Source organism: Fringilla coelebs (genome assembly GCF_963513975.1).
Source record: "Fringilla coelebs genome assembly, chromosome: 4".
NCBI lineage: Eukaryota > Metazoa > Chordata > Aves > Passeriformes > Fringillidae > Fringilla > Fringilla coelebs.
In genome coordinates this window covers 33,007,687-33,022,455 of record NC_140032.1, presented here as the reverse complement: position 1 = coordinate 33,022,455, position 14,769 = coordinate 33,007,687, and the positions used below count along the sequence as shown (strand labels likewise).

At 41.1% G+C, this 14,769-nt stretch overlaps 2 protein-coding genes across 2 annotated transcripts in view; one reads left to right on the top strand and one right to left on the bottom strand.

The window, feature by feature from the left end:
- Nucleotides 1-6,684: 6,684 nt before the first annotated feature.
- Nucleotides 6,685-7,707, bottom strand: LOC311152702 (uncharacterized protein; the record flags this gene model as incomplete). Its single annotated transcript, XM_084204006.1, has 2 exons — nucleotides 6,685-6,932; nucleotides 7,092-7,707. 2 exons carry the CDS (start codon nucleotides 7,705-7,707, stop codon nucleotides 6,856-6,858), a joined length of 693 nt encoding a protein of 230 aa, XP_084060132.1. The 3' UTR covers nucleotides 6,685-6,855.
- Nucleotides 7,708-7,747: 40 nt separating this feature from the next.
- The window catches only part of WWC2 (WW and C2 domain containing 2), a 93,821-nt gene continuing 86,799 nt past the window's right edge, over nucleotides 7,748-14,769 (top strand). The window contains exon 1 of the mRNA XM_084204650.1: nucleotides 7,748-8,104. Within this exon, the coding sequence (XP_084060776.1) occupies nucleotides 7,974-8,104 (131 nt within the window). The 5' untranslated portion in view covers nucleotides 7,748-7,973. The remainder of the gene's footprint in view (nucleotides 8,105-14,769) is intronic.

Here is a 14,769-nt window from a genome sequence, read left to right as displayed (position 1 = left end):
GTGGGGATCCTCCAGAGAAGGGAGCAGCAAGGTTGGCATAGGTATGACAGTACACATTGGGGGGCACAGTGACCACCAGTGATAGATCAAAAATCACCATGAATCCTGGTTTAAGTAGAGGGGGTGAAACTAGATGGAAGTTGTACCTCGTTCTGTATTTTGAAGATACACTCCACTTTATTTCCTTGGGGTGGAAGACCTAATTATGCAATCTAAAAGAAATGCCCAAACTTATTGTTTCTGTCTTCCTGGAACAGAAAGCACACTGCTGTGTGAGAGCATTGCACTTCTTTCCCAATTATGTTTGGGAAAAAAGGTGTCCATGTTAAGTAATCATAGAATTTCTGAACCAGTATTTGAAAACACCATTTTTCTTCTTTATATTAACCCCCGCAAAACTTCAATTTGTTTCAATTACTGAACATGGCATATTGAATTGTACAGTCACATATTAATGCTTCTGTAGAAGAACCAGGGTCTTTTATGAGTGATGATGTCCACAACACCACTGACAGCTGAGAGACCAGAATCTTGAGACAGTTTATCATTTGTTCTGATTGTCTAGATAGACTAAAAGCAAAGCACCACTGATTCCAAACATCCAGTTGCTTGCTTGCCAGGACACCTCTGGCCTACAGTTCAAGCAGGTAGTTCGCAGTTCAGCAGATTCTTTGGTTTGGTATGTTTGATTTAAAAGGCAATCTTTAAAATCTTTAAACCCTTTAAAGATGTGGAGAAATGAGCAAACAGGAATATCACGAAGTTCAGCAAAAAACCCCAAACAAACAAGGTCCTGTACCTGAGGAGGAATAACCTCAAGCACCAGTACACACTCCAGGCCAAGCTGATCCTTGGTGATACAAGGTGACCAAGGAAGGTGATCCTTGTCCTCTGCTCAGCACTGGTCACATCTAGCATGCTGGGTACAATGATGGGCTGCCTTGTGCAAGAGTCCAGCAAAGCACCACACAAGGATGATTAAGGGACTGGAGTAACTCACACATGAGTAAAGACTGAGCGAGTAGGAATCTTAAGCCTGGTGAAGAAAAGGCTCAGTTGTATATAATAAATGTACAGAAATGCCTGAAGAGAGGGTGCAAAGAAGATGGAGCCAGGCTCTTTTCAGTGGTGCTCAGTGACAGGATCAGAGGCAATGGTCACAAACTGAGACAAGGAGTTTCCCTCTGAACATCATGAAACATCTTTTTCCTGTGAGGGTGACCAAGCAGTGGAGCAGGTTGACCTGAGAGGCTGGGGAATCTCCATCCTTGGAGATACTAAAAAGAATGCCTGGACATGATCCTGGGCAATTGTCTCTAGGGGGCCCTGTGTAATCAGATTGAACAGTATGACCTCCAGATAACACCCATCCAACCTCTATCATCCTGTAATCCTATGATTCCTTTGGTGTAAGCATCAACTATATATCCTTTTGCTTTCACCTTTACAGAACAGCTGATAATCAGCAACAGCTCTGACATTTCATAGCCCAAGGATTATGCATTATTTAATACTTCAACTTTGCAGACTTTGACTAGATTCAAAATATTTTTTTAATTCTTGCTCAGTGTTAGCTTTTTATGGTGTTGGAAGATGCTTGACCATATGAAATTGATAACTTTCACACATATTTTACCTGGGAATAAGATACCAAAAAAAGGCATTTTTGTATGAATTATAATGTTTTCCTTGTGATAATAAAGCTTATCCCAAGCATCTCTGAGATCACATATTGAACATAAAACTGACATAATTCAGTTCAATAGATTCAGTTCAGGAGCCGAAAGCACGCAACATTCTAATGCCTACTCCATTTCATATAGGTACTTTTTACTCCATCTTGTCACTTAACACAATTCTTTTTTTGATGCTCACTGAAAAATGGACATAATATCATGCTGTGTTCTTCAAACTGTTTCAATCCTCCAAAAAGTGCAAACATTGGGATTCTGGGTTTTGGATAACCAGACTAGAAAGAAAATTGCCATGGAATGATTCATACAATTCAGCAACATCTCTAGCAGTCTAGAAGTGCAAAATCATGGTATTGATGAATCAGTTCCATTTTTGTTATAAATTTGCACATATTGATTTTATTTTTAGAGCATGGTTTTTAGCCTCACTTAGCAATAAGATAGGATTGAAGTTCCTTTGTTATTGGCTAGGTCAGAACCTCGGATTCATGCAAAGAAACTGTATTTTTGAGGGGAAAGAAGAGATGAAAAGTGGGTAAAGGGGAAAAGAAGCACTTTTTAAAAATATATATTAGTTTGGCAAGTCCATGCTTCTTTGCATTTAAAATACAATATTTCATTTGTTAGAAGAAAGGTTCCCTAAACCTCACCATCAGTCAGAGAATCATTTTTTCTTTTGTAATGCAGGTGTTAAATACTCTATTAGTCCAGTCTACTTCACTCACTGCACAGTGTTCCTGAAAGTGTACGGATAATACAGAGAAGGAACGTACTTCAGGATGCTATTGCTAAAACATGACATTTCATGTTTCATCTGTTCCCCCCCTTAGATACAACACAGCAAACGTACTCTAAGTGATTTCTTCTGGCTGAGGTGGGAACACAACTCCTTGCAACACTAGAGAGGGACTATTCAAAGCATTAGCTCTGTAAACCCGTGAACTTGAATACTAATTCATAAAATATCTTAAATACTTCAAGAAATTAACTGCTGTTCACTGCCAAATGAGCTTTTATTGAGAAGTTCCTCCATTCTTCCCTTCATGCCAATGAGTAGTAATCCTCTATTGCTGGCCAGCTTCTTTCTTACATGTGGCCAAAAGAGAGGACCAGGGTCTTGGGACCCTTCCTGGCTAACCAGACAAGCTTTGTGGTTTTCCAAAGCCATTAGGCAGCAGCGAATATACAGAGTAATTCCACAGATATGACGAAATGTAGGAAACCTAAATGTGTGTACAAGTATCAGAAATACACAAAAGAAGCAGTGAGAATGTTACTATGGGAGGTTTAATACCAAGACTGCATCAAGAATCTTTTGGGAATATGCAACAGACACTAATTTGAACCTCATCAGTCCTAGGGATTTTGGAACAACCAAAATTCTCCATCTTTTTTTCTCTTTGTCCACAGAAATTTCAGCAGTATGAATCAGACTTAACAGAACTGAATGCTAAGTCAGGTTAATGAGTGGCTTGGGGTGAGTTTGAGAAGATTTTACCATGAAAACATTGCTCACATTTCCATAGCTAACTTTGAGGCAAAGCTCATATCATTTCCATTCAAAACTTTTAATTTTCTACTCTAAACTTTTAATCAGACTAACATTATTTTAAAATGATTCTCTGTGTTTACTTTCAGATTCATAGCATGTCTTGACTGGAGACATGTGATTCCTCAGTACTTTCTCCTGTGCATGCCTGAAAGCAAAAAAAAAAAAAAAAAAGAGGCCAAAATTCTGAAAAAAAAAGGGTAGTATATTAATTTGAAGCAGAACCTGGCATAGTCTTTTTTCACTGATACTCTGGGAAACCTTTTTAGATCTGTCTAAGCAGCAAGCTGTTCAAATGGATGTAAGTGAATAGAGCAGGCTTTGGAATAACAAGAAAAGCTGGATGAGCATAAACATTATCTGGCTCCATCGATTCTGCAGAGCTTCATCATAAATTCAAACAGAAACAGTATTATTCAAAGATCTTTTACTGTCAGATGTATACATGCATCAGAAGCTGACAACAGTAAAAGCAGCACTCCTCCTCCTTTCCTCCCTCATGCATGTATAAAGCTTTTCTTTGCAGGACTTTTTAAACACTTTTTAAAAGTAAAAATCTTGCTCTATATGGAAGAATTTTTTGGTGTGTGCTTTTTTCTCTGAAAACATAGCTGTCAGATAAAATTCACCATTATTAAATTAACAAATATTTATAATGCTGATAAAACTGATTACTTTTTAGAGTTCTACAGTAGCTACACATGACAGAAGTCAGACTTGAACATATTTGGTGGTTTAAGTGTTCGAAAAATCCCAATGTAACCAATATATATTTTCAAATATTTTTGTCAGATGCTTCTAGAAATTAATTCTGTTGCCATATTTCATAATTCATTCTATACTCAAAATCTGTGCGCAAGCAGTGAAAGCTGAACTATGGAAATTTTCAGGGAAACTGCTGCAGCTCCTGCTTCAGAGCCATTTGTGGATAGTACAAGTCAGAACTGTAGCAGCACATTTCACCAGGGATTACACTCCAGTGGATCATCAAATTAAGGGAGTCTCCTATTAGGGAAGGACAAGGTACAAACACAGGTTTATTTGATCACAGTCAGTTCCAGGAACAGCCTTATTATGAAAGAAGCAGCAAGCAGAGAGTATCAGGAGATTAACTACATTAGCAAAGACTGGAGTGGTATGTTTCTTGTTATGTGACAGGATACAAGTATAGGCCTTTGAAGACCTCCTTTGGATACAGCCATTTCTATACTTGTGTCCTGAATTTTCACATAGACATTTTTTCTTTTAGTCAACACAAAAGTTATGATTATAATTCCCTTTAGCTCAATTCTTCACCTATGCACTCCTCACCATGGGAATTTCTTCAGGCCACTTAAACACGCATATGCAAAGCAATAGATAGGAATGATTAGCTCTTTCACATTGATTACCTCATTATTTATCATATTTTCTGATAGATACTTAAATCATGCCATAGCTAGATTGTTCTGTGCTTTTGGACACCTTATTCATATGAACCCTTCTGTGTTTTGAATAAAGCATGCTTACATCTTCTGAACTATGCTGTCTTATGTAATTAAGCCAAACAATCTGTGGTATGCTGTCAGCTGACAATGTCAGCACAACACGCCAGGCAGGTTATCAGTTGAAGTGCAGGAGGTATACTTGAAAAAATACCTTCAAAAGCCATATGTTCTCACTGGCAATATTAAAGGTCTGTTTACACAAATAACACTTACTTTTTGTCCATCTGATGTCAAGCACTGTCATGCCTAAGTAGTCCTAAACTGGCATTCTGGACTGAAGACTCTAACAATGGATGGAAACACAATGAAGTACTCAAACAATGGAAAATAGAGCGAGGAAGGGGAGAGCAAAACACCATGCAGCAGTTTATACTTCAGTGTCAGCACATCTGTATATAGACACACAAGCATATATGTAAAAATTAGACAATTATGCAATGACTGAAGTGTATTCATTTCCAAAATTTAAGAACTACAGTTTCCATTTATTTATGAGAATTAAAATATTGATATCTTCTTATGACAAGTATTACATTGGTAAAGATGGTTATAACTCAGATCCACATCCATGTGGATCTCATCTGACCAATAATCAAAGATGTGGGTCTGCCTGCCTTGGTGGTGACAGAGAGTAGGAGCTGAGTACTCCCTCAGGTGCCATGACTGCCTTCAGAGGAAGTATTGACACATGATGTTCCAGTTTTGTCTTGGTATTACAGATTTTCTAATTTTATTATTCCTTTTGTGTGAATTATTTAGGGACTAGGAGTACAGGAATGTGGCTGTATAACAGGCCTGCTTTTTCAAGATGAAAAAGGCTATATTGTTATAAAAGCTCCTGGGTAACGCCAAAGATCAGTAACTGGCAGTTGGTTTCAGAAAGAAATGTCCTCTATAGATTTTTATCAAGTCACATATTGAAATGTCTTATTGATAATGTAAAATGAACTTTAAAATGGAAAAGGAAATTCAGTTTATCCTGTCGCACAACCACCGCATGTAATTTCTCACTATAGGGCAACACCTACAAATAAATTGTAAATTTGAGTAGACCGTTTAAAAGCACACAAACTAAATGCTTGGTAAATGTGGGGATGCTTTTTTACTGATGGACAAGAAAACTGGCCCTTAAAAATGAAAAAGCTCATTGAAACAATATTGTCAATGAAAATAAATGCATCTGTCTCTTTAATAGGTTTTGGTCCTACTGCATTCCCTAAGCAGCTCAACTCTTTTGGATACCCAGAAGTTAGCACAGCTCAGTTTTTCTCCACTGTTAACTACCAAGACCTTACTTCATGTATGAAGTACAGTTAATGTACAGTTCCACTGCACATTACCTTAGACATCAAAATCTTCAAAAAGGACTGGCATACGGGACATCTGGCAACAAGATTGCCCAATAAAATAAATAGAATGACCAAAATAATGCAGATCTTATCTGTACCACACTGGCAATTAGCTAAATTAAAATAACATCTTGGTGGTACATTTTTCTATTTAGGAGCAGACCCAACAGTAGGACTTAGATAGCTGCAAATGAGTTACTTCAATGCTTGTCAGATATGTGTCCTCTGAAGTGGAATCCAAAAACTTGTTATGCACAGAACAAGTCTAGTACTTAATAAGGGTATATTGCCCCAGAAGAATAATTTATAGAGCTGAATACTAGAAAGCTATAATGGAGGAGATAAACAAACGTTAGAAAAAAAAAACCAAACCAAAACCACCCCCCCTCCCCCAAAAAAAAACCAAAACACAAACAAAAGAAACCCCAACAACAACAACAACAAAACCACCACAAAACCAGCTCTGGGTTTGAGACTTCCTCTCCCAGGAAAATCTTGTAACTTAAAACCAGTAACTTTAAATGAAAAGAAATGAAACATTCTAGGAAACAGGGACTTGAGTTACCTAGGAGTTCTAGCTGCTAAACTAAAGAGTCATATTCCCCCATTGATGCTCTACTTCTGGTGCCAGATCTTGGGAATCAGATACACATGCAAATTAATAGAGCTCATTAAGTTACCTTCTATCAGCTGAACCATGGTAACCAGCCTGGGGTACTCTTCTCCTATGGCAAATGAGAGATAAACACTCAGTAACTCACACCTGGTGTCTGTACTTAATGCGATTTAGCTGCTTGCTTTACAGGCCACAACAATCCGGGGCAACCACGGCGTACAGTCTTCACTGATGGTTCTGTTAAAAAAAACCCAAATCAACAAACGCACAAAAACAAAACTAAAGACACTAAGTTTAGGTACTTCCGTGGTTAAAGAGGGGTTCCCATTTGTATTTAAATTTAGAACTCAAGTATTTTAAATAACAATGTCCTTTTTAGAAACCCTGGAACCTTACTGGACTTCAGCGAGAGTTCACAGGGATGTGAAGGGAGGTTGGCGGGACCTGAACGGCTGGGAGAGGGAACTCGACACCGCCCCGACTCAGGGCATGGAGAGGGGCAGGGGCAAAGCTGCCTTTTCCCGGGGCACGTTCCCCGCGCTCCAAGGGCCAGGACATGCCCCGCAACAAAGTCTCCTGCGCCACCCGAAGCCGGGCCGCAGCAAGTTCGCAGACAAAGAACGGGACGCGCGGTGTCTGTCATGCGGGGCGCCGCTGTCCCCCGCGGGGCGGCGGTGACCGCGGGGTTCCCGGCCCCGCCAGCTGCCCCGCCAGGCTGGGGGACGCGGCCGTAGCGCCCGGGACCGCCCGTCCCCCGCAGGGTGCTGTCTCCTGCCCCCACGCCGGCCGAGCCCCCGGGCAAAGCTCGATGGAAGCAGGCGGGCCCCTCTGGCAGCCTTTCCCCCGCTCCTGCCCGCCGCCCGGCCCTACGCGCTGCCCCGCCGGCCGCTTCCGCGCCGGATCCGCGGCCGAGGCCTGCCCGGCCCAGCCCGGCGGGCAGCGCGGCCAGGGTTAACCCTGAGGAATGCGGCGGGAGGAATGTGCATGCAGATGAGATGGATGCTAATCTCATGCTAATGAGCGGCGGCCGCGGCCGCCCGGGGCTCAGCCGGGCTCCCCGCGCCCAGACGGCAGCTGGGCTCCGCCGGCAGCCCTGACCCGCCGCCGCGGCGCGGGCGAGGCGGCAGCCCGGGCATGGTGGACTGAGACCCGGCAGAGGACTTCCCTAGGCTCCCTCGAGCCCCCGCTCCCGGCCCCTTCCCCGGCCCGGGTCGGGGCTTTTCCCGCTTCCCGTCTTTCTTTCTGTCCCTATGGAGCAGTTACCCCCGCCGACCGACCATGCCTAGGAAAGCGGGGAATGGGCAGCTTCCCTTACCCGATGGCTGGGAGGAGGCGAGGGATTACGACGGCAAAATCTTCTACATCGACCACAACACCAAGCAGACCAGCTGGATCGACCCCCGGGACAGGTGGAGCACGGGCAGGGAGTCGGCGAGGCCCGGGCGGGCGGTGGGCTCGGAGCGGCCCCGCCGGGAGGGACGGGCGGGGGGCGCGCCGGAGGGTCCCCTCTCGGGACGGGGAGCGGGGGGGCAGGAGAAGACCTGCTTGCAGCCGGGCACACCGTGTCCTCCTTCCCACAGGCATGGGTACAGGCTTGTTTCTAAGCCTGTGGCTTGAGTTGGTGTTGGGGCGGGGAGGGAGAAGCCTGTTGAGTTCCTCTGGGAGCGGCCGGGGGTTGCTGGTATTTGAGGAGTTCCCGACAGGTACCAAAGTTTGCGGGTCCTTCCCAAACCGGAGGCGCTGGCTCCTCGCCCTCCCTCTCCCCGGGCGCTGCGGAGCGGGACCACTTCCCCCCTCCTGGCCGGCGGAGCATCCCGGGCGCGGGGCCCTCCCGTGTGCCCCCGCTCCCCCGGCCCGCCCGGAGCCGTGTGCGGGGCTGCCGGGGCAGGAGCCGGGGCTGCCGGAGGCCTCGTGTGCTCGCTAGGCCTCAGCGAGCCCAAATCCGCTCAGCCCCCGCCAGCCGGAGCACGCCGTGTTTGCTGCCTCTCCCGGGGCTGAGCTCTGTAAAACTCCTGTGGAAGTGCTTCAGCGAGCGAAGCACCCTGCGCCAAGGCTGCTCGTCCCGGAGTGCCCGGGCAGCTCTGCCGGCTGGACACGGATGCTGGCTCTGTGCGTCGGCTTCAATGACTGTTTTTAATAGCTGGATCACAGGCGCGCAAGATACCTGGTGCAAAACTTATCTTTTGTCCGAAGTGGTGCTGAGAAGTAATTAAACCCCAAAACTTTGTGCATATTATGAAATACAGTTGAAAACAGTGCAGTCTTATTTTTTAAAAAAACAAACCGACTTCTAAAAGACACTATAAATTTATGAAACAAGCAGCACTGAATTATAAATGAAGGCCTTGGTTTATATTTCTCAGGTGAACTTAGAAAAGGTGGTTGTGACAAAGCTTGCTGGCTGCAAGTTGCAGAGGGAAGTTTTGACGAGCATCATGTGCTGTGTAAAGCCTGGTGCTCAGTCTTACTTGCTATAACAGCAAATTCCAGTAGTGGCAAACTTCATGCTTAAATTCCTCCGTACTTCACAACATGTTAATTACCTTGTAAATATTAGTGGGGTGATATGGTATACAGGACTATATTATTTATTACACCTGGCATTCTTGGGTAATTTTTTTTTTTAATGCAGGCAGTATAAAGTTTCTATCTTTACTGTCTCTAGAAACAGTGGATATAAAGTTTTGTTCAGTTTTAGACCTTAAATGTGTGTTTTCAAAGCAGAATAGAAGATAGTATGATTGAGGCAAAGCAAAATGTGATATGTAACGTACTTGTTCTATAATGCCTCAATGAGTATACTACTTATTTAATTTAATACATTCTGTAGTCCTGAAAAGTTCAAGGCTATTCATATTTGATGGTAAAATTTGAGACTTCACTTTTATTAACAGAGTAAACAGTGACATAACACTTGTGTGTTTGCCATCCTATAGAGATAGGATAAATATTGTTTCATTAATGCCTTACAGGTGAAAGGGAAACTAAATCCTGAGACCTTACTCCCTCAGTTCTCATTACAGATTATAAAGACCTTTTCAGAAGAGTAGTGTTTGAAATAATTGTTAACCTGCGTCAGTCATGCAAAACAAACAAAAAGGGATTTTGCCCTAGGTACTTAAGAGAATCCATGCTTTAGTGTACATGGCTCAGCTATGAAGCTGAATTGCCTGCACAGAAGAGAGACTGACAAGCCCATTTGATGTGCAGCTTGTAGTATTTGTATTTGCAATATCTCTGTTTGCAGTCTGTACTTATATTGGTGATTTGTTTTGGAGAAACTGATAAGAAATTTGTGAAAGTCTTGTGATGGTTTGCTTTAGATTCAGTTTTATCTTCCATGTATCTAGAGAATATACATTTTGGAAACCATACAGAACATTATTTGGGCTTGCTGTCAGAAAAGTTGAAAAGTGCTTTTCCAAGTTTGTCAATACAATAAAATCTGTATTAATGTTGTTTCTAAAACTTAAATAGTCAAAATGAAGGTAATGGATTATAAAGAATGACTGAAAACATGTTGCATTGTCTGGTGATGCTTTAGGACTTTTTTTTTTCCCCAACTATTTTCTCTCATAGAGATCATTAAGTTTTCATGATGTACCTGTGGAATATTATAGTACACAGGCTTCTAAAATGCTTCATTGGTAAAGCAAGTGTAAAATAGATAAGTTTTTACTGACAATATTCCTTCTGCTGTTGTTACACTTCATTCGCTCGATGGTTACATAGAAAAGTCATGTTTGATGTTCTAAAATAATTTTTATACTCTTTGATTTAGAAGATACAAATACTGAAGACTAGTGCTATGAGACATTAGCCATATGTTTGTAAATTGGCAGGTGTATTTGAGCACAGTTAGGAACTTTGTTACTGGTTTAAAATATTCACATCTAGAAATAAGAGGGAAGTTGAAATGCCATATTTGAAAGCTTCTTGGAAAATGGTGTTTGTGGTTGTTTTGTTTTTTAATATTTTTTCTCGTGTTCTTTTCTAGAACATGTATTTGTTACTGCTTTGGTGGTGCAGGTCTGTTAATACAATTATAGCCTTGGGTACAACTGTGGGAAAAAACATCAGCTTCAAGCTTGGGACTCAGTTTTCAGTTTTGCCCACTTTATGTATTGAATAATCCCACTGATGTTAGAGAATCTCACACTTTCAAAGGCAATAGTGACTTAGCTTGTGTTTTGGGAGTGTTGTGGAAGCTCAGGGGTTTTTAATGTTTTGCAATGTTCACCAGTGATTTTTCTCTCCATACACTTACTGTTCTGTGCTAATTTGTTTTAAAGGCCAGTGTCCCAAAAGAAAGGGCCGCTTGAACTTTAAGATCTATAATTCAGATAGACAGAGAGACAGAAAGGCAAGAATGTGAGAGTTGCAGCAACATTTTCAGTCACAAAATATATAGATGTGATTTCTCTGTTCATGACTCCCTCAAGCTACAGCGAGCTGAGAACTTGCTGGTCATGACAGTTCTTCTGGAACTGGCTTATTGTAAGCAGGGAAGTGGACCAAGTATAAATTTTATCCTCCTACTACTTGATGAAAATATGAAAAGATAGCTATGGACTGAAGAGGCTGAAGCAGATGAAAAGGGGAGAAAGGGTTAGAGGAATGCATACTGTTTTTTGAAGTTCCCTTGAAACTCTTTCAAGTTCTTAGACTACTGAGTAATTGTAAAGTATTGCTTTGGGTTTTTTTTTTTTTCTGTTAAGTAATAGGGGCTTGGGTGGGACAGGAATTTGAAAAGGAAAATTCTTCTTTTTTTCCATCATTCAACACATTTTAAGTAGGCCTCATGTTTGTTATATTCCTTAGTGGAACCAACAGAGTAACGCACCAAGGAGGAATGAAATGGCAGATAGGAATCTCAGTAATCTGAATTTTTCAGCAGTTGGGTGATGCTTGGTTTTCTCACTATGAATTCAGGGATTCTCATATCTTGGTTTCTACATAATAAATAGTCCCATGCACACTGCTGATCACCACTGACTCAAAACAGATGGCTTTTTTATAGCTTGCCTATAATGAGTTCTGCATCACAAATTCTGAAGCTGCGAGTGATCTTCATTTAAATCTTTATCTGCACTCCTGTCCCACTCCTGTCAGTGGTAAGGAATGAGATGCTATGAAAACAAAATTATCCTTTCTGTTCTCACTTCACTTTCCACTGAGGTCTAAAACCTTTTAAAAATACATTTGTACATTTGAAATAGTTTATAGTATACTTCTGCTAAAATGTTTTGAGAGTACTTGCTAACTGTATAGCTAAGAAAGTGTTTGAGAAGCATTGGATGTCAGAAAACCAGAGAACTTCACAAGTTAAGAGATTGTGAAAGAGTTTGCTTTGTGAGTAGGGAAAACAGTTTCCATTGCTGCTCTCATCTTTTGAGGAGGGGAAAACACTGCAAATTTTAGCATGGGATTTTGTAACTTGTGCTAGATTTGTCTGAATTAGAAAATTTACTAGGTTTCAGCAATTAAATGTAATTTGCTCATTTTCCATAGAAAAGAAGGGCAGTTTATTCCTTATCTTTTCACTGGAACTTGCTTTCCTGTCTTGTGGACAGCAGAGACTGTGAGGACTGAAGATACTGAAGCTGAAGTTATTTGAACAGGGGGACTTTCATCCTGTCTCTTTCCTGGACATTGCTGTAGCTCAGGGGTGCATGGTAAAAGACCTTCAGTCACAGCAGAAATAGGAGTCATATAAGACACTGTGCTCACTAAAGGTAGCAAATAAAAGGCAAGTAGAAATGAAATAACATGGTGAGAGGCATCATCAGAGACTTAAAAATACATTTGGATTGATTCTTTCATGCATGTAAGAAAGCTGTGCTGTGACAGATGAATAAAATAATGTGTTAGTTATTACAGCTTGAAAGGAATTGATCTTAATTCTCTTTTAAGTGCTCACCTCAACGTTGATTATTTACCACTGCAGCAACTACCTGATAATGGCCTTTATTTAGACTGCTGCTTGCTATGACCGAATTTAACCATCACTGGTTTCTCACATAATTTCTCATTTCCTTTCTGTCTTCCCTTCCCTTGTTTTCCAGTAACTGAGGAGGGAATGAGTCTTTCATGTTTTTGATGGTGTGGAGCTGCTAAATGATTGTTTCAACATACTTAATGACATTTGAGCCTTAATAAGCAATGGTCAACTTGCTCTTTTGAAAAATTAATAGAGAATCCTTTGATGGCACTCCAAGATATACAGTATTAAATAATCCTGTAGTGAGATAGGGCAACAGTTTTTTCCCCCAAATATCTTTTTCTTCCCTGTTTCATCCTGTGGTATCATTTGCTGGTTTTTATCCCAATTCCACCTAATTTATTCCTGCCTCCTTGTCTGCTCAGGAATGTGTATGCTTTCTGTGAAACTGTCTAGTATCTCATTCTGATTTCAATGACAGGTTGAGGACTGCTTTTACTTAATTGATCTATATTTATCCAATATAAAACCCATGATGCAAGTACTGAACATGCAATGAGAGACTAGCTGTGTCTGAAGTTCTGACATCTTCATTTGTTTATCCAGTGTAAAGCAGAATTCTTATATTGCAGTGCTGCTATAACTGTGGTAGCATCACACAGTGTTAAAATACAAAGTGATTGTGTATGTGAGTTTTTTAACCAGTCTGTCATTTGCATGGGGCTGTGTGTTGTTGATTTTAGCATTAGTGAAAATGGCTATGGTAACTCCGAGATAAGGCTTTTATTCTTTATTTCTCTGGAAGTGATAGAGCTGCACTGTGTCTTTCATCTCGGGGCATGTGAAGTTAACAAGTCAGGAAATGCTGTGGACTATTTACTTATGTGTGCAAAGTATGTACTGCTGGTCACAGCCAAGAACTGTGACCTGGAATGTGAAGTGGGACAAGTGCTATAGGCTGTGGTTTATCCAGACCTGTGCCTGCTAGAACTATTTCAATTAAAACCTACCTTGACTTGCAAAATAGTGTTACAATAATTGTCATGCACAACATAAGACTTAATGAGAAGTTGTACACATGAAGGAAAATAGTGAGAGTCAATATGTAGATCAAATATGAAAAATTATTTATAACTTTAGAGAGCTGTACAGATTGCATTAGGAGTTCTTGATTTTTTTCCTGTTAAATAACCAGTCATTAACTGTTTGGCTAAAATTCTGTGCTTTGAATGTGATACTAAGGTTATTCTAATAAGAGGATTTCTCTACTTCCACTTACTAATGTTTGTAACACCAGTAGATAAGTAGAATTTTGTGAAAAGTGTTTTATTTTGGTTTTTTGCTACCTTCTTCTTTTTAGCCTAAAAAAGTGTTATAGATATCTTTGATTTAACAATTTATACATCACACAGATGACTGAAAACTGAACTAGTACTCCTGGAAGTAATGAGAAGATTGAAAATGGACAAACAAAAATTTACATGCAGTAGTATTTCCGTGGTGGTACAGTTTCAGAAAGGCATGAATAGAAATGATGCTAAGATTCCACAACTGTTATGCTGTAGTGTTTAAGTTCTTATGGATTTAAGCTACCTGGAAGGAGAGAAGAAAAGTATTCCAGGAGGATAATGCAGCCTGCTGAGTCCAAACTGGCATGGTTCTGCTTACATGTCCTCCTTCTGCCACCAAAACTGAGCCCAGGAGACAATTTGGCTAAAATGAACCCAGTTGTTTTTTAGGGTTGTTTTCCTGCAGAATCAGCGTGTTGTATCGCTGACTGGGTACTAATGCTAGTGTGAGCCAGGAGGCAAGTCCAGAGCTGGGAGCAAAAGTGGAGAATGGTGCTGTAGAAATCAAGATGAAGATCATTCCTAGTTGCTCATGGAACTATTGTCTTAGGTGTCCATTTCTGTTGTGGGGTGTCACCATTGTTTTCTTGTGCATTTCTTTGCGTTCATCTTTGCTGGGTAGGTCTGTAGTAAAACTGTCATGGATGTCCTGATTCTAAATATATTTTCTGTTGCTGAGAAACCTTTATGATGTTGCAGAATTTTTTACTGACCTTTTAAAGTTTGTTGCTGTGAAGCTTGCGTTGAAGAGAAATTTTGTCACTGTGTGGTTGCAGAATTGGAA